General features: G+C 36.3%; 1 protein-coding gene across 2 annotated transcripts in view; it reads left to right on the top strand.

Moving 5' to 3' along the window:
* The window catches only part of LOC148954434 (peroxisomal N(1)-acetyl-spermine/spermidine oxidase-like), a 57,136-nt gene extending 45,788 nt beyond the window's left edge, over positions 1–11,348 (top strand). The window contains exons 7-9 of one of the 2 annotated variants that reach the window (XM_089086513.1): positions 608–731; positions 5,639–5,745; positions 11,167–11,348. In XM_089086513.1, coding sequence (XP_088942639.1) covers positions 608–731; positions 5,639–5,745; positions 11,167–11,182 — 247 coding nt within the window. In that variant the 3' untranslated portion in view covers positions 11,183–11,348. Of the gene's footprint in view, positions 1–607; positions 732–5,638; positions 5,750–11,166 lie in introns of those variants that run through there. The other variant, XM_089086514.1, reaches the window with a different exon arrangement.
* Positions 11,349–18,803: the final 7,455 nt, after the last annotated feature.

The following is an 18,803-nucleotide window of genomic DNA, read 5'->3' as shown; positions in this document are numbered from 1 at the left end:
GAAAAATTATCGATTAATCAGAATCCAGTACAAATGCTGAGTTGTTTACTAGGCTGTAATGTCCTCGAGGGGTGCCACTCCTCAAGGTCACCCTACAGTACTCTTAGTCACGGTTTTGGTTAGGAAAACCCGGTAAAGGTCCAACCAGATGCCACTATGAGGCTTAGCAAGCAGGGTTTCCCTTTCGATGATAGTGACGGGGAGAGGAACTGATGAGGGAGCGGAGACCCCAAACTATCTCACAGCACCGGAACAGCTGTACCTTTTATACTCAGCCAATCCTCGTCAGGGTATTCGTCATTGGGCAAAGCTAGCTGCCAAAAAAAACAAGATTTGCTTGAAAAACTTACTCCTAGTATAATTTTGTCAGGATGAATGACCTTGTTTATCAGTTCTACTTGAGCTTGCTCAAAGTATTAACGTTAAGAGTTTTATTGTTGGTTATATTTTTAGTTTTCTGGTTTTTATCGCAAGCTTACTTATATATTTCTAGACACCTAGCCGAAATGTTCAATTAACTTTCCTCTGCAATTCGTGATCTTTAAAATTTGCTCATTGCATTATTCACTTTATTGTTTGTATGAAATATAATTAAATTTAATTTCAGGTCTACTTGGTACTCAAATCCATATACTAGAGGTTCATATAGTTATCGTACTGTACTGGCAGATAAGAATCAAGTTTGGGCCAAGGATTTGGCTGAGCCAATTGTTGATCAAGGAGGTTTTCCTGTGAGTACCAGCCTCTTTAAATAACTATTTTAATTTTTCCACCTCTTGAGCCAAAAATTTGACCAAGCCTATTCTAGACCAAGGAGGTTTTCCAGTGAGTACCAACCTCTTGAAATAGCAGATTTAATTTTCTAACCTCTTGGACTATACATTTGACTGAGACTATTCTTAACCAAGGTGGATTTCCTTTGAGTGCTAATTGTCTGCTTGAGTTTGGTGTTACACCCCATATTGCTATGTTGCTTTCATGTTGAAGTAGTTATGCTTATGTTTGGCTCAAACTTGAAAAGGAACTTTTAAATAGGCCTATCCGTCTCATTGGACGTCTCAGACAAGGTTAAATTTTGAGTAGTGTTAGGTTTAACATTCTTACGACTACTGTGACCAATATGATTAACAGTGCACAAATATCGACCACATAATATATTGACCTTATTGTCAATATTTTATATGGACCTTTGTAATCTTGGTGTGATTTGTTACGCAGAAAATGTCCTTCTTATTGATTCAGACCTCTCTATCTTACAGGCTAAGCTTGATGCACTAATTTTCGGTTATTAACTTCTATGAGTTGTTGTTAATGCGACAGAGACTGGGTTTCTCATTTAAAATTCCTGTGGTAAAGAAACATCTTTTTTATCTGTTGTAGTTGCAGGTAAAGAAATTATAGAGTCTATTCCTCTGAAATATTCAGGTCTCCTTTATGGTCCAGATAAGCGTAGTACTTGTGTACGTGGGGTAGAACATGCCATAGTAGGTTTCCTTGTCAACTGTGCCAAACTTGCTGTGACAAAGTAGGTTTATTTCAAGCGTATACTTGCCAAGTTGTATGGCTCCCTGGTGCCGTATATTGTGTCCCATTTGTTTTCCCATTACACCACGCGCTGTATCTTGCGCCGCTTTGGGATTCGCTGTCTAAAACCGAGCAGTTACAGGTTTATTCGGATTTTTTTCGTTATTTGACGGTTTTATAAAACTCCCGTTGTTTTTCAGGAATAGTTTTATTTTGAAAAAAATTTATGTTCCCAACCCCCTTAGATGTCATGAATCATGTAGAGCTTGATATTTAACACCAATATATATCGTTTACTTCATTTTCTGCCATTTAGCATTTTCTACGAGTATTATTTGCATTAATTCTCTATTCTCCATTGTTCATAAGTAAATTTTTTCTCTTTTTCAGGTTGTTCATTTTCTTTTTCGTCCTAGTTGGTGAGAACATTAAAATTGATAAATTGTATTTCAAAATCGTTCATAAATTGTAACTCGCCATCAATGCTTCCTATATAATTAAAAAAAAACTTTTTGGATACAATTCAAAAAAAAAAAATTCCGAGTGTGTGAGAACAACGATGAGAAAAACGTTTAGATTTTAAATTAAAAAATTAAGCCATAAATTGACCGGTGTTTTTTTTTTATCAAATTCATCACTTAAGAGACTTATTCTTAAGAGAAATAAGATGGAAGTGTTATTTTGGAAATTTCTGCAATGCTCAAACTCTGAACGTAATGCGCAGGATGAAATGTCGATTTTGACTGGAATTGTTTGCAGGAATATTTTCGTAAAATACGAATCTATAGTCGTAAAATTTTCTCAGAATCCAAGAATTCCAGGAAGTTTAACAAGCAATCTGCAGACGGAAGAGAGTGAAGCTGAACACACGAGACTTAACTGCGATATGATTATAAAGAATCGCCTAAAAGTCCTACGATGGTACAGTAGGTTTAATATTAGATTGGTAATAATAATAATAATAATAATTTATTTGCACCCTCTATACATACAAAAAATGCACTTAGAGGAGTATGGAAAAAGAAGTTTATAAACACTTATAAGCACTATATAAACACTTATCATCACAAACACTAGAAAAAAGAATACACTAACAATGACTCACAAAACGATTAATACATCCCAATGAAAAATCTACGACTGACTCAGATCGCTGTCTGAATCTCCCTTCTAAAACATCCATCTTATCACATATTTCAAAAACACCGTAACGCTTGGAGATATAACTGTTACGAGACAAAATAGGAACACGAAGAAAATACTTACAAAATTTGAAAAAGACAGACCGAATTTGTTGACGTTCAAACGTGGTGAAAAATTTCCATAATGGCACCAGAAAAGATACATGGGGAGCAAAAAACGACTTATAAAGCTGACCAAGCGTTTTTTTGTCAAATCAAATTGACCTTAAACTCTAGAAAAACGTCCATAGGACTTTCTCAACTTCTCTCTCAAAACATTTATTGTTAATATAATTTTGTTTACCAATATCGGGCGTGACTCGTAAAAGCATTGCTTCGAGTCGAAATTTTCATGTTAATTGTTTCGTTTGTTCATTTATTTAAAAATAAAAGGTTGATTGATTGATTGAATGACCTTGTTGTTCGGATTGAGGTCCCGAATGCAAGTCCAAGGTACTTGAGTGAAGCAGTGGCAGAAACTGGATCAGTGGCAACCTGAATTTTTGAATCGGGAGGGTGATGACAACCAAAAACGAGAAATTCCGTTATAGCAGAAGTGACTGACATTCTGATGTCAGACAACCCAGCATAAAGGCTGTTCTCAGCAGCCTGCAGTGATTGCAAATTATCAGATAGCAGAAGAATGTCATCTGTGCATTAAAGGTGAATTGCGTCAATGGATGACTCGATAAGAAAATGCAGTATTCTACGGGTTGTATAGCGGATGGCATTGTTAAATATTGAAGGACTTGACAATGAGCCCTGTTTTGCTCCACGACGAACAGAAATTCGGTTGTTGTTAAGATTTTGCACGCGGACACGTATGGAAGAGTTTTGGTACCATTGCCACAGGGAGGCATAAATGAATGGGTTTACTCAACTCCTCAAAAGTGCTAAAATAGCTTGGGAGTGTAAGATCGAATCAAATACTTTAGAAAAATCTATTGCATAAACATATAAAGGTTTCTTCATTCTCTCATACCTCTCCAAAATAGACACGAAAACTGCATGTGCATTCCCAACACCAAGAACCACACGAAAATCAAACTATGATCTTCATGATCAAACCTTTTCGATATTTTTAAAAGAACAATGTTTTCAAGTAATTTTGCAATAACTGAACAAACTGTAATCGGACAATATGAGTCACAAGCTTGAGGGACCTTATTCTTTTTTGGGACACACGTCACAATGTCCTCACATAGTGCAGTCGGCACGAATTGCTTCGCAATACAAGCTTGGAAAAGTAGTGCCATATGCTCAACTAGTTTCGCAGTACCATAAATCAAATGTTCTGATTGGAGTCTGTCAGAACCAGGAGCTTTGTCTTTTTTAAGGAGACGAATTAGCGTAAGAGCTGACGATGGCGTGATAGAAACAAGATTTCAGCTATGATCTAGTTGAGAAAAATGGTGTAAGAGAATCTGCCGAAAAGTGGTGTCCAGTGGTTGGGGGCTATCAGAGAATAACGAGGAGAAATGTTTTTCCCAGGAAGTTACATCAGTAGGGTTAGAACGCAAAAATGACGATGAAGTGAACTTTGATACTTTTTTCCATAGTATCTGCGGATGATTTCGGATATCACGAGATAGAAAAGATACTTGCCTTCTTTTGAAGACCTTTAAAGCTTTCCGGTAGTCTCTTTTAGTCTATTTGAGGACCCTAAAAATTAAACACATCTGGGGCGATCACAATCCCCCCAGATCTTAAACCAAAACTTGTGACCGTTCTTTGCAAGTTGTAGCTCTGGGTCATCGCTCCAGCCCTTTTTCCGTGTACCAATCCTAATTCTCTCAGATGGTACTGCCGTTGAGGCGGCTACTTTCATCGAATGAGTAATCTCAGTAAGATAACAATCTAGACAAGGCTGCCGCCATTCAGCGTTGTAGAAAGAAGGTGAAACGGAATTTTGTGAAAAGTAATACGAACCCAGAGCTCAAACTCATCATTAGCAACGCACGACAAGGCCGTCGCAAGGACCTTCGTAGCCAAGATGCTTCTTTAATTCAGTACATACATTTGTACGTATGTACATACGTACTACATACAACCGCCTAAAATCCTTGGTATTTTTTAAGAAGTAGCCAAGACACAACATTTGGAGCAAGAATTTTCACTGCTTGAGGAGGCTTAACGTCCAATAACGTGTAAATGTGCCACCCTAAAATAACAAACAATTTTCCCCCTTTTTTTAATCAAAATGGCTATTGAATCGTATTAACTTTAATGACTCAACTCAATACAACACAACAGAGAAAGGATACACCCCAATGAATTCATAAAAGCAGACCTCAAAATTAGGAAACGAAATGCTAGAAGACGAAAGGAAAACAAAAGTTGGAAAAAAGTACTGCCGGGTAAGCAGTGCACAGGAGATAACCCCAACATGGGCAAATAAACAAACCAATGAAAAAGACTTCGTAAAGGGCTTATTCCCCTTCACACAAATCTCAATAAATAATATTATAAATTGTCTTTTTCAAATTCTACTGATTATATCCAAATTAATCGGTTGAGATTTGAAGTCGAGTTGTGGAGATGAATTTAATTATCACTTGACTTTGAGTTAACTCCAAATTTCAAAATGGCATTTATCTGATTGCCTTGCTTTGATTAAACCGAACAGAAAACGTTCATCATATACAACTTCACAACCGCTGAGGGATTTGAACTTGAGTATCTAATTGTGGATAAGTTTTTAATAATCACCTTACGGAGATAACTAAAAGATGAGCTGATCAATAATATCATGGCTTCTGGCTTGAGTGGCTTCAGCCACTTAAGGAGATTGCTAAAATATGAGTTGATCAAGAATATGATGGCTTGTGGCTCGTTTCAATGTCTGTAAAGTGGCTTGAAATTGCATAATCAGAGTCTCTTAGCCACCGTCTTTAAGTAACTTTATTTTCCTATTCATGATAAACTTATTTCAGATTTTGATGTTTGCCGGCGAGGCTACCCACGACCATTTTTATTCGACTGTTCACGGTGCTGTTGAATCTGGCTGGAGAGAGGCTGAAAGACTCATAGGCGCTATTAGGTAATACTATGTTCACAAGTAACGGCCAAAGAGCACGGGTAACTCATAAGAGTGGAAACTGGCGCTAGTGTCGTCCAGTTGATGAAAGATGGCAGGCGAGTATAGTGTTCTATAAGTGTTTTGTAAGGGCTGAAAGGTTATGACAATTTTTAAGGTTAATAATGGAGCATAGAAATAGAATTCTGTAATTTTTATAATGTTTTCTATGTAATCTGATTTAATTAGAATCAAATTTTTCATTTTGTATTACGGTGGTCCTAGGGCTTTTAGAGCAATAAAAGTTATTAGTATTAATATTAAAGAAAATCAAATGAAAAGAAAGAAAATATCTCATTTTGAAAAAAATTCTTCTCAGTCTGAAAATTGGTTGACTGAGGATCAAAACACCATCAACTTCTTCTAGCGCTTTTTGTTTCTTGGCATTTTTCAGAATAATAATAGTAAAAATTTCCGTTTATTGAGAAAAGTTTATTATGGATAGTTGGAGTAGGAGGAACAGTGGGTTAGTATTCTTGGAATTTGCTCTTTCTGTTTATATAGTTGTTTTGAGAGCTAGCTTCGCTTTCTACTAAATTTTGGGGACTAACTGTTTGTATCGTAAAGACATGACTTGTCGCGTATTACTGTATGTATTTGTAATATATATGTGGCAGGGGAATTTAAGAAAGAAGGAGTTAAGGTACATTATTTAGGGTGAATAGTTTTCACCTGGGGCAAGAATAAAGTGTCGAGGAAGAAGGCAAGGGTAATTTGTTTTATGTTTTTGTTTATGTAGAGTAATTATTTAGACTCGAATTTTTCGTTTTTTATTGCCATGACCCACTGGCGGATTCAGAGGGGCCGGGGACCCCTCCCTGGCCCCTCTGTATCGGGCTAGGCCCCCCAAGATTTCTTCTGGAGTCCTCTTTCCCTGTTTTTTTTTCACTCTTTTTTAGAATAAATTGTCAATTTGGTCAATTATTGGCACCTTTGTCGCATTGGGACCCCAAAGATTTTGCTCATTGGCCCCCTCCCCCTCCCAAGCCTTTGTTCTAGATACGCCCCTGCCATGGCCGTAGAGTTTTTTGAGCAATAAGAGTTATTATTATTATTATAGAAAATCAAGTGAAAATTAAGAAAATCTCTCATTTTAAAGAAAAACTGTTGATTCTGCAATCACTTTAATTTGGGATCTAACGCACAGCTATCACAAAAGCAATTTCACTAATGATTTTTCACAAGCATGCAGAACTATTACAACCATGCACAACCAATTTCAAAAAATACCAAAACGACAAAAAAGGGATTGTCCTTATTGTGTAAGATGATGGACTGTACTTCTCATACACTAAGTTTTTGACCCCGCTGCTTCCAGTAGTGCACTTTCGAACTAATGTCATTTTTTAGGGGTTTTAAAACTTGAAAAAAAAATTTCTAACTATTAAAAACTTTTTATAGGTTAGGTTAGGTTACAACCTCTAATTAGGTTAGGCAGAACTGTCACAACCTGTAATGAACTGTCAAGTCATGAAAATGTCCGAACTTTCGTAAATAGTACAACGTGTTAAAAACATAAAACTTTTATTACTGAGGAGTTACTTGACAAATATATTTTTTTTTATAATTTTCAGGTATTTAATTCAAAAAGTATCTTTGTTGCACAATTTTATGAAATGAGTGTCACAAAAAATTAATAATTCAAAGAGGATAATCTGTTAGTGGTAGACAGTCTCTTTATTTACCTTTGTAATTCAGTTTCATTCCTAGGCCTTATATTATAACTCCGTCTAACTTAATTTTCCTGGATGAATGAATTCATGGAATTAATTGTCTTGGATGAATGGAACTTTGCCCATATTATCGGTGGCGTCACTTTAGGAGAGGGGGAATTTATTTCCACCTCCTATATTTCTTAAAACACATTTTTGTATATTCATTGAAAAATTGCTTTTTTCGGCACTTTCAGTGAAAACATAATTCGATTTGCATTTATTCTGAGGAATTAACACATTTCTAGGGTGGTCTCTGGTAATAGCCTGGTGACACTGTCTCCAAAACCTAAAAAAAATAAAAAAAAATTGTTAAAAATTTGTGGACGACTTGGGAAAATTCGTTTAGAGCCTAAACTTTGGAAAAACATTTTTTACATAAATGACGTCACATTCGTACGCTTTTCCTATCATTCTGTTCTAGTGTTTGCAAGCCTGCTTATTGCAGTGGGTAGTGCTTTGAACTTCTAATACGAACATCATGGGTTTGACTCTTATAGAAGTCGAATTTTTCATTGGAATGTTTTTCCGTAGTCGAATTTTTCCAACATTTTCATTGAATTTTGTCAGAAATACTTGAAATAGTTTTTGTAATAATAAATTTTACAATTGAAAAGCATATTACAATTGAACTTGATTGTCAATAGTGTAGAATAGTTAGGCTGTATAAATATGCAAAAAGGTTTGCCGAATAAAAGAAATGAAATTAAAGTTCTTAAAAAACCTGTCTTTCTTTTCACCCTGTGAATATCGGTCTCTGGTACTTTTTTGTAATCTGTGTATTGTTTTTAGGTAGTGGGATTTAATTAGAATCGAATTCTTCCGTGTTTTAATGATTTGTTTTACTTTTTTTTATTAGAATCGATTTTTTTCTGTTTTTTCTGTTTTTGTAGCCCTCAGGCTTCTAGAGTAACAAAAGTTGTTATTGTTATAGAAAATCTAATGAATATTCAGAAAATCTTTCATTTTGAAGAAAAACTCTTTTTAGTAAACGCTTTAATTCAGGATCGAACGCCCAACTATTGCACAACCAATTTCGCCAAATAATTTTTACAACCGTGCATAAAAATCAAAACCAATCAACCAATTTCGCCAATTAATTTTCTATGGCAGGAGCAAAGGCTATAGAAGATTCATTGGTGGTATTGGTTGTGCGATAGTTGTGTATTCGATCCTAAATTAAAGCGTTTCTAGAATCAAAAAGTTTCTCTTCACACTGAAACATCAAGAAGTTAACTTGACTTCCCTACCACTTATATTTTGAAAGTTTTATTTTTGATATTTTCATTGATAACAAAAAAAATTGCCTCCCCTTTAAATATTTAAAAATAAATTTTAAAAATTTTGAAAATTATATTTTTGATATTTTCATTGATAACAAAAAAATCGCCTCCCCTTTAAATATTTAAAAATAAATTTTGAAAATTTGAAAATTCTATTTTTGATATTTTCATTGATTACAAAAAAATTGCCTCCCCTTTAAATATTTAAAAATAAATTTTGAAAATTATATTTTGAAAATTCTATTTTTGATATTTTCATTGATAACAAAAAAAATTGCATCCCCTTTAAATATTTAAAAATAAATTTTCGCCCTAACCTAACCTCTTGTATATTTTCGTGACTAGACACCACTGATGTTATGCCTATTTAAGGGGCGGGGTGTTTAAAAGTTACTGCAGCTCGATCGAAATAATTGTGTACCTTTCTAAGATCTATTTTCTTTATCCGAAAAAAAGTTAAAAACTTACTTCTTATAAAAACAAGCTATACGATGCATAAGCCACATTTTACAATCGCGAAATTAACGCGGACACAAATCTTTTTGATCTTGGGGAGGGGGGGACAAAACAAAACATTTGATTTGATCATTCAAATCATAAGTTCCGTGAAATTCGGGTCAAGTTAGGGTTTGTAAGAGCTTGAGGCCCTTGGTATGTCTCTGAACTAAGGCCTACAGATCTTCAGGCTTTTACAGTGTCCATCCTTTTCAGTAATTGGAGAGACTCCAAAAAGCTGTTTTACTGCTACTACTAACAACTCACTAAAGCACCCAGCCGTCTAAGCCGACATAGCTACGCACGATCTTCCTCCACCCCAATCTAATCGAAACCTCCCTCTTTACATCCTCTCAAGATGTTGCAATTTTTATTAAATCCTTTCTTATGATCTCCTCCCACCTTATTTGGGGACGACCTATTTTTCATTTGGCCCTATATGGTTAGTGTGGTTTGGCCCTATATTGGCCATATAAAAAACAATCATTGGCAATATATCGTCCTTTATCTGCAGAACTTGTCATAGCCATCTCAACCCTTTCTGTCATTGTAGCCCTAGAAAGTGGGATAGAACCACATTTTTTTTCAGATTACTGTTAGAACTAAGGTCAGTCAGACGGGTACCCAAAAGAATCCGTAGACAATTCCCCTGGAAAACATCTAACAAATCTTCCTCCGTTTTTTAGAGCGCCCATGTTTCACAACCATATTTGACAACTTTCATCACTGTTGCTTATAATATTATAATCTTTGTTTGTAGACTTATCTTCCTATTCTTCCAAACTGTTTTCAACTGTAAACAAAAAACGTGGACCTTGCTTATTCTTCTTTTAATGTCTTCAGTTCGTCCACCATCTATACTAACAATACTACCTATGTAAGTGAAGCTATCAACTTGATCGTTCTTGTCGTTGCTCAACGTCTCTTCTTCAGCTTTACTTATTCCCAGTCTAAACGACTTAGTATTTCAAAGCTATTCTTCGCCCGGAAATCTCAAATCCTCCAAAAGAAATCATTTATTTTGCTAGTATTTTCATCTAGGACACTCTGATCATCAGCATAATCTAAGTATAGGAGAGTCTTACTTTCCTATCTCATTCCATTCTATCCCATAGCCTTTGTCGCACTTCTTAGAACAAAGTCCATATAAATGGGGCTGAATCATCTGCCCCCCCCCCCGAAATGTTTTTCTGAATCGTAAAAACATAACAAAATTGAACATAAACAAATTTTTTACGCGTTTTTTAATGTGTTTTTGTGTTTTACGCGTTTTTTAAAGTTTAAATGAAAAGGTTAATCTAACTCGTGCTCCCCCAAAAACATGTGAGCACTTTACTACCGAGGTGGATTAAGGAGGATTTACTCATATATTCCTGCCAAAGAACATCAGTCTTGCAGTCTTCTACTGGCCGCAAATATCAATTTCTTAGAGAGATGGCTTGCTAGCCATCTAATTTCCTTTTAGTCAATTCAGGTTGATTTGGAGCTTTATTCCTTTAATTTCCTTTTTTCCTTTTAGTCAATTCTTTAATTTTTCCTTTAATTTCCTTTTTTCCTTTTAGGCAATAAAATTTCCTTTTAGTCAATTCAGGTTGATTTGGAGCTTTATTCCTTCTATTTCCTTTTTTCCTTTTAGTCAATTCTTTAATTTTTCCTTTAATTTTCCTTTTTTCCTTTTAGGCAATAAAATTTCCTTTTAGTCAATTCAGGTTGATTTGGAACTTTATAAAAAATAAAAATTAAAGTTGTTTTGTGATAATTAGAAATCCATTCTATCAAAAATGGCATTGTAAGACAGAGCGTTGTAATGAAAACACCCCTACGTAGCTAATTTGGAGAATGTGAGCTTCCTAATTAATATTATTTTTTTCTGTAAGATCAATCTTTTCTTCCAGGACATGCCATTTGTGATTGTACCCATTCCTTCTCTAATGTATTACGAAGCTGAAGAACCAGTTACAATAATTTTCAGAAGCTCGACTTGGAGTAGTAATAGTTATAGAGGTTTTAGATATGTTGTCTTCTTTTGTTTCTAAAGTCATTATTTTAAAAGCAATAGATTGGAGGTTGACAACTGCTTTTTGTATCTCTTCTCTTTTCAGTGGTTTCCAATGGGCTATTTGACTCTGTCTTGACAAAACGCTCTATCTCAAAAATCGTACTCTCGAAAAAAATCACTTCAAATGTGAGCAAAGTGACATAAGTTGAGATCGGGCGTTATGCGTTGAGCACCGTAAAATCATTAAATCTCAAAACTCATGGCAAAACGTTACATTTTTTAAAACCATTTTTTGTGTATATATCGGCGTACGTAGCTTCTTTGGGGGGGGGGGGGTTCAGCCGATTCTTTGATGAAGGGTGGGGGGCTGAAGTTATATTGGAAGTTCACAAAACCTTACATTGCCAGCAAGCTATATCATACCTATGAAATCTTTACTAATCAAGATTCTCTACTGCTGGATTATTCTCTCATTCCAGCAGTTTATTTCCAGCTTTTTCAACCATCTACCTTTTATCAACTGCTTTTTAGCCATCTACTTTTTTTCAACTGCTTTTTCAACCATCTGCTTTTTCAGCCATATCTAATATAAATTTTATAAATTTGATCCTCCCCTTCCGTACGCCCATGTGTGTGTATATATATAAAAACAGTCTTGTTTCATAATCCATATGTTTATCTACTATCTTTATGTATGTTTTTTTGGAAATGACTTTTTTTTTATTGACACACTAAGATTTCCTGGCCTGAAAAAAAAAACGATCTAGATAAGTCACGAGTTTGGGGAAATTCTTTTAGAGCCTAAATTTTGGAAAAACATTTTTCGTGTGAATGGTGTCATATTCATATGTATGAGGATGGGAGAAGTAAAGGATGATATACATCAACGTGCTGCTTTACTCGAACAACAGCGCCAAAATTTGCAGCTCATTTTGCTGTGCCAGATGGTGTAAATTATAGACAGTTCAACACTGCTGCATGTAATGAAGTATGCGTAGTTCTTACTCTTAACGCTGACCATAGTTTTCCGTCAAATGAAGCTGTTGTAAAAAGACGTGGCAACAATCTTGTCACTTTAAGAAATACGGACCATCGTTTGGAGCCCTTTACCTAACCATTGTTTCATCTAGCTGAAACGTCAAGATGATCCCGTAGGTATGCCTCTTGAAACACCTCAGCCACTTCGTCCATATCTATATCGTCTATGCCGTCCATATTCGTCCATATCGTACCGCTTTTCGACCTGAACGCGCCAAAAACCTTTCTTTGCAACTTGAAACACCCGGCCTGTGTCAGGGAAGTTTAAACATATTATATTTTGGTGGATGACTTTTCCATCAATGTCTTGTCGATACATATACTCGTGTTGAACGCGATCGCATCAAATGGATAAAATTTAATCAGAAAACTATTTTAGTTGATACCTACGTAGGCGTTATCCGACTTCTCAAAGACTTAGCTGCGAAACAGAATTCAGTTGCTGGTGGAAAAATAATACTACCGTCACCATTCGCCTGATCAACACGCTACTATGCTGAACATTTCGAAAATGCAATGGCTATTGTTCATCGCCTTAGATCATCAGATTGCTTCATAACTATGCCTTCATAAGACATATCGTATTATTGCTTCCAAGTTAAATACGATAGCAACATAAGGTTGAAATTCTGGTTTTGGGGTGGAATTATATGGTATGGACGACATCGGGACTTGCGAAGATGACCAAAACATGGAATTCCTAAATTCTGAAGAGTCAGCTGCTACTGGAGAACGTGTGTATTGGTTTTCTGCAAGGAAAAAAGTATGAAATTGGGAACAATATTTTACGGGCTGCCAACTATGTTGAAAAAAAAATTTCATAGATGGACCAGGCGGTACCGGTAAATTGTTTGTGTATAAAACCTTGCATCATATTCTTTGCGGCTAAAATCGCAAAGTAAAATGTATAGTGTTTACTGGGACAGCTTCAACCCTAATACCTTAGGAGAAACAATTCAAGACATTTGACTAGAAAGACTCCATTTCCAGTATGAAAACTGGTTCAAACAAAGCTATATAATTAGCTCAAGTTGATGTTTTCCTGATGGATGAGACACCTATGCTACATACAAAATATGTATGCTACATACAAAGACACATACAAAATATGGATCAGTTGTTGCGGGCTATTGCAAATCTAAACTTGCCATTTGGAGCGAAAATTCTAGTTGCTGGAGGGGATTTTCGTCAGTGCTTACCTGTTTAACGCCGAAGCAGGCGTAGAGAAATCTTAGATTTTTCAATAGAAAAATGCCATTTGCGGAATTATATATATATATATATATATATATATATATATATATATATATATATATATATATATATATATATATATATATATATATATATATATATGTTACAAAGTCTCGGGAAACCCCCAATTCTCAACTAGTTTCTTGCCGGCGTTGAGGCAACGTGATTGGCTTCGTGGGAATGCTGGTAACCTTCGCGATTATACTGATCACCTCCGCAGGGAGATTCGAGACAGGAACACTTATCAGATAGAATGATTCAATTGACATCATAGGCAGCGCGCTAGCGCTGCCTAAGTAAAGAAGAATGTGGGCACAATGTGTTTTTTTTTCTCCAGTCGGGCACTTTGTATCGAAGGAGTTGTCGTAGATACATCGAAAGGGGCTCATTCGATTGGAAATTGGAGAGGCTAGTACCGTTTTTAATACTCGAAAGTGTTTGGAGGGCCACTAGCCCCCCCCCACGCCCATCATTTCCCAGAACACATCCAATAAAAAATTTTGAGATAGCCATTTTGTTCAGCGTAGTTGATTTTCACATAGAAAATATGTTTTTGAAGAGGACATTCCCCCACAACCCTCGAGGCAAGGGTTTTAAGTTATGCCCTGGGGGCATATAAGAACGATGTTGGCACAATGTACTATGTATTATTTTTGTCCTTTTAGAAGGACACTTCATATGGAAGGGGTCGTCGTAGAAACTTCAAAAGGAGCTCATTCGACTAGAAATTGAGAGTTCTAGTGCCCTTTTTAATAGTCGAAAGTGATTGGAGGGCAACTAGCCCCCCCCCCCCACGCCCATCATTCCCCAAAACACATCTAATCAAAATTTTGAGATAGCGATTTTGTTCAGCATAGTTGATTTCCAGATGAAAACATTTTTTTGAGGAGGACACTCTCCCACCACCCTCAGGGCGAAGGTTTTAAGTTATGCCCTGGGGCCATATAAGGTTCTTATAGAAGGCGTTGTCGTAGAAACTTCAAAACAGGCTAATTCGATTGGAAATTCAAAGGGCTAGTGCCCTTTTTAATTGTCGAAAGTGATTGGAGGGCAACTAGCCCCCCCCCCACACACATCATTTCCCAAAACACGACCAATCAAAATTGTGAGATAGCCATTTTGTTAAGCATAGTTAATTTACAGGTAGAAAATATGTTTTTGAGGAGGACACTCCCCCACAACCCTCGGTGCAAGGGTTTTAAGTTATTCCCTGAGGGTATATAACAACGATTTTGGCACAATGTATTATTTATTATTATTTTTTCTTTAGAGCTGGGCACTTCACATGGAAGGGGTGGTCGTAGAAACTTCAAAAGGGGCTCATTCGATTGGAAATTGAGAGTTCTAGTGCTCTTTTTAATAGTCGAAAGTGATTGGAGGGCAACTAGCTGCCCCCCCCCACGCCCATTGATCCCCCAAACACATCCAATCAAAATTTTGAGATCAGCGGAGTTGATTTCCAGATAGAAAATATATTTTTGAGGAGGACACTCCCCCACAGCCCTCGGGGCAAGGGGTGTAAGTTATGCCCTGAGGGCATATAAGGTTTTTACAGAAGGCTTTGTCGTAGAAACTTCAAAAAAGGCTCATTTGATTCGAAATTCAAAGGGCTCGTGCCGTGTTTAATAGTCGAAAGTGATTGCAGGGCAACTAGCCCCCCCCCCCCCCCAACGCTCATCATTTCCCCAAACACATCCAATCAAAATTTTGAGATAGCCATTTTGGTCGGCGTAATTGATTTCCAGATAGAAAATATGCTTTTGAGGAGGACACTCCCCCACAGCCCTCAGGGCATGGGTTTTAAGTTATACCCTGGGGGCATATAAGGTTTTTATAGAAGGTGTTGTCGTAGAAACTTCAAAAAAAGCTCATTCGATTTGAAATTCAAAGGGCTAGTGCCCTTTTCAATAGTCGAAAGCGATTAAAGGGCAACTAGCCCCCCCCCCATGCCCATCCTTCCCCCAAACGCATCCAGTCAAAATTTTGAGATAGCCGTTTTGTTCAGTGTAGCTGATTTCCAGATAGAAAAAATATTTTTGATGATGACACTCCCCCACAACCCTCAGGGCAAGGATTATAAGTTATACCCTGGGGGCATATAAGGTTTTTATTGAAATCTTTGTCGTAGAAACTTGAAAAAGGACTCATTCTATTTGAAATTCCAAGGTATAGTACCATTTTTAATAGTCGAAAGTGATTTGAGGGCAACTAACCCCCCTCTCACGACCACCTTTTCCCCAAACACATCAAATCAAAATTTTTAGATAGCCATTTTATTGAATTGGAAATTTGGTCTTTAAGGATGACAACCCCTCCCCCCCCCACAGCCCTCAGGGCAAGGGTTGTCAGTTATGCCTAGGGGCATATAAAGTTTTTATTGAAAGTGTTGTCGTAGAAACTTCAAAAGGGCTCATTCCATTGGAAATTGAAAGGGCTAGTGCCTTTTTTAATAGTTGAAAGTGATTGGATAATGACTAACGGCCTTCTCACGCCCACCATTTTCCAAAACACATCCAATCAAAATTTTGAGATATCAATTTTGTTCAACGTATTTGAACCTTCTGGAAATTAGGTCTTTTAGGATGATAACCCCTCAGAGCTCCCAGTACAAGGGTTGTAATTTATGCCCTCGGTGCATATAAGGTTTATATAGAAGGTTGTTGTACAAATCATAGGCAGCGCGATCGCGCTGCCTAAGTAAAGAACGGGGACGCTCGAGAACCAGACAAGAAATGGGAACTAAGTAAAGAGGAGGACACTCCCCCACAACCCTCAGGGCAAGGGTTTTAAGTTACACCCTGGGGGTATATAAGAACGATGTTGGCACACTGTGTTATTTATTAATTTTTTTTTTTCCTTTAGAGCAGGGCACTTCGTATCAAAGAAGTTGTCGAAAAGGGCTCATTCAATTGGAAATTGGAGTGGCTTGTGCCCTTTTTAATAGTCGAAAGAAATTGGAAGGCGACTAACACCTCTCTCACGCCCACCATTTCCCCAAACACATCCAATCAAAATTTTAGATAGCCATGTTGTTTAACGTAGTTGAAAGTTCTGGAAATTCTGTCTTATAGGATGACAACCACCCTAACAGACTTTAGGGTAAGGGTTGTAATTTATGCCCTGGGTGCATATAAGGTGTTTATGGAAAGCGTTGTCGTTTCCAAAAGGATTCATTCGATTGGAAATCGAAAGGTCTAGTGCCCTTTTTAATAGTCGAAAGTGATTGGAAGGCTTAACATTTTTATGGTAAAGATCGAAGTGGGTATAATGTATTATCGTTTGTTGCTGTCTTTGTTTAGACCAGGGCACTTCGTATCGAAGTAGTTGTCGTGGGAACTTCGAAAAGGGCTCATTCGATTTAAAATAGAAAGGGCTGATGCCCTTTTTAATAGTCGAAAGTGAATTGAGGGGAACTAATCCCCCTTCCACTCCCACCCTCCCACAATAACCCTCCCATTTCAGCTCTGAAAATTTAACCAAATCAAAATAGCGTAAGTTTATCCAAGCTATCAAAGAAAGTAAACAGATTTTTTTCCGAATGTTATCAAGTTTTCCATTTCAGGTCAACTAGAGGAGGTATGAAACTAAATTAAACAGAAATATTTGTGTCCAGATTTTTAAAAGGATTTATGTTGTTAAAAATTGCTGAAACTTTTTCTCCAGCATACAAATAGCAAGCCAAACTATAAGGTCTTAAAAAACGAAAAGATTTAAAGTATTTTTTTCTTTTTCCTTGAAAAGACTATGTCAATATAAAACGAACAGAAATTAATTTAAAAAACTTTTTCCACAGAATCAGTTTTTCAATTAAAAGTAAAGAACTCCATTAAACAAAAAATGAGCAAAAATAAAATCAAATAATCTACCAAGAGTGAAAGTACCACAAATCAGCATCGATAAATAAATGAAACCTAAAACGAACAGAAATTACAATAATTAACCGAGTCAAACTCAAAACGAGCAGAAATTAACATGAGTTGGGCTCAAAACCCCTATGCCTTCCCAAGGCCAGAACATAATTTGCACTTTACTGAAAAAATACAAATGAATGTGCAATGTCAGTTTAAAATACATATTCTGATATTTAGTAATCATAAAGTTAATATTATTTGATTTATTAAAGTTATAAAAGTAAAAACATTTATATTTTTTTCAGTAAAGTGCAAATAATGTTCTGGGCTTGGGAAGGCATAGGGGTTTTGAGCCCAACTTATGTTAATTTCTGCTCGTAGTAAATTTGTTCAGCTGTTTTGAAGCTGAAAACATTACTACTTCTTTTGGTTAGATCATCGCTTACATTGAATGAATTTAAAGCAAAACATAAGTTCCAGTTTAGTATTTGTTTATAAAACGCTTTAGAGAGCAAGTGATATTCTGTGACAGACCAAACAAATTCATTCTAAAATTGTCCATGCAAGAATGCAATTTGACCAAGCAGACAGCATTCCCCAAATAAATCATCTTTGTTGGCCACTTCTCCTGTAGGAGAATGGAGGACTCCATAATGAATATATACAGTGTTGAAGGGTCCTAACGACTTGTAAATGACACTTGCGTAGTTTAAGGCATCTTTGTATGCTTTTACTGGGTTTTAGGTCACACAATTTGTTGGGATCGAAGATTGTAATGGTGCTGTTTTCCTTTTTTTCTTTTGCACTTTCATTTTTACTCGTTCTGATTCTCACTTTCCTTTAACAGCACAGTTCTTTGATCTTAACTGTCATTTTTGACACTTTCTAATGCTCGCTTTAGCGTATCTGCTAGCTCTACAATTCTTTGTTCTTCACTTTCATCTTTGACACGTTCTGATTCCCGCTGTTGCTTGTAATTCTCGCAGCTAATTATCTTCTAACTGCATATTTCTTTGTTCTCGTGGTCGTATGTCTTCTGACCACACATTTCTCTGTTCTTAATTTTAATTTCGGTTCGTTCTGATCCTCATTGTCGCATGTCTTGTAACCACATATTTTTTTTTGTTCTTCACTTTCGTTTTTGAGTCGTTGTGATCCTTTCTGCCACTTATCATTTAACTGCACATTTCTATGTTCTTCAATTTTGTTTTTGACTTGTTATAATTGGCGTTTTCACTAATAATCAAATTTCATATCTTGTTTATCTTCATTTCGTTTATCAATGCTTCAGAAATTTTTTCAGTACCTTCTGCCTTAGCTGCTTGAATTGGTCTTGTCACTTTTGATGGTCTGCATTGTTCATTATCACCCGCCGTACATTTACATTTCT

Source organism: Artemia sp. Qi Xiang Cuo, chromosome 3 (assembly GCF_049724085.1).
Source record: "Artemia sp. Qi Xiang Cuo chromosome 3, ASM4972408v1, whole genome shotgun sequence".
NCBI classification, from domain to species: Eukaryota; Metazoa; Arthropoda; class Branchiopoda; order Anostraca; family Artemiidae; genus Artemia; species Artemia sp. Qi Xiang Cuo.
Note: the sequence above shows the minus strand (reverse complement) of the source record. Positions and strands in the feature narration are given on the sequence as shown.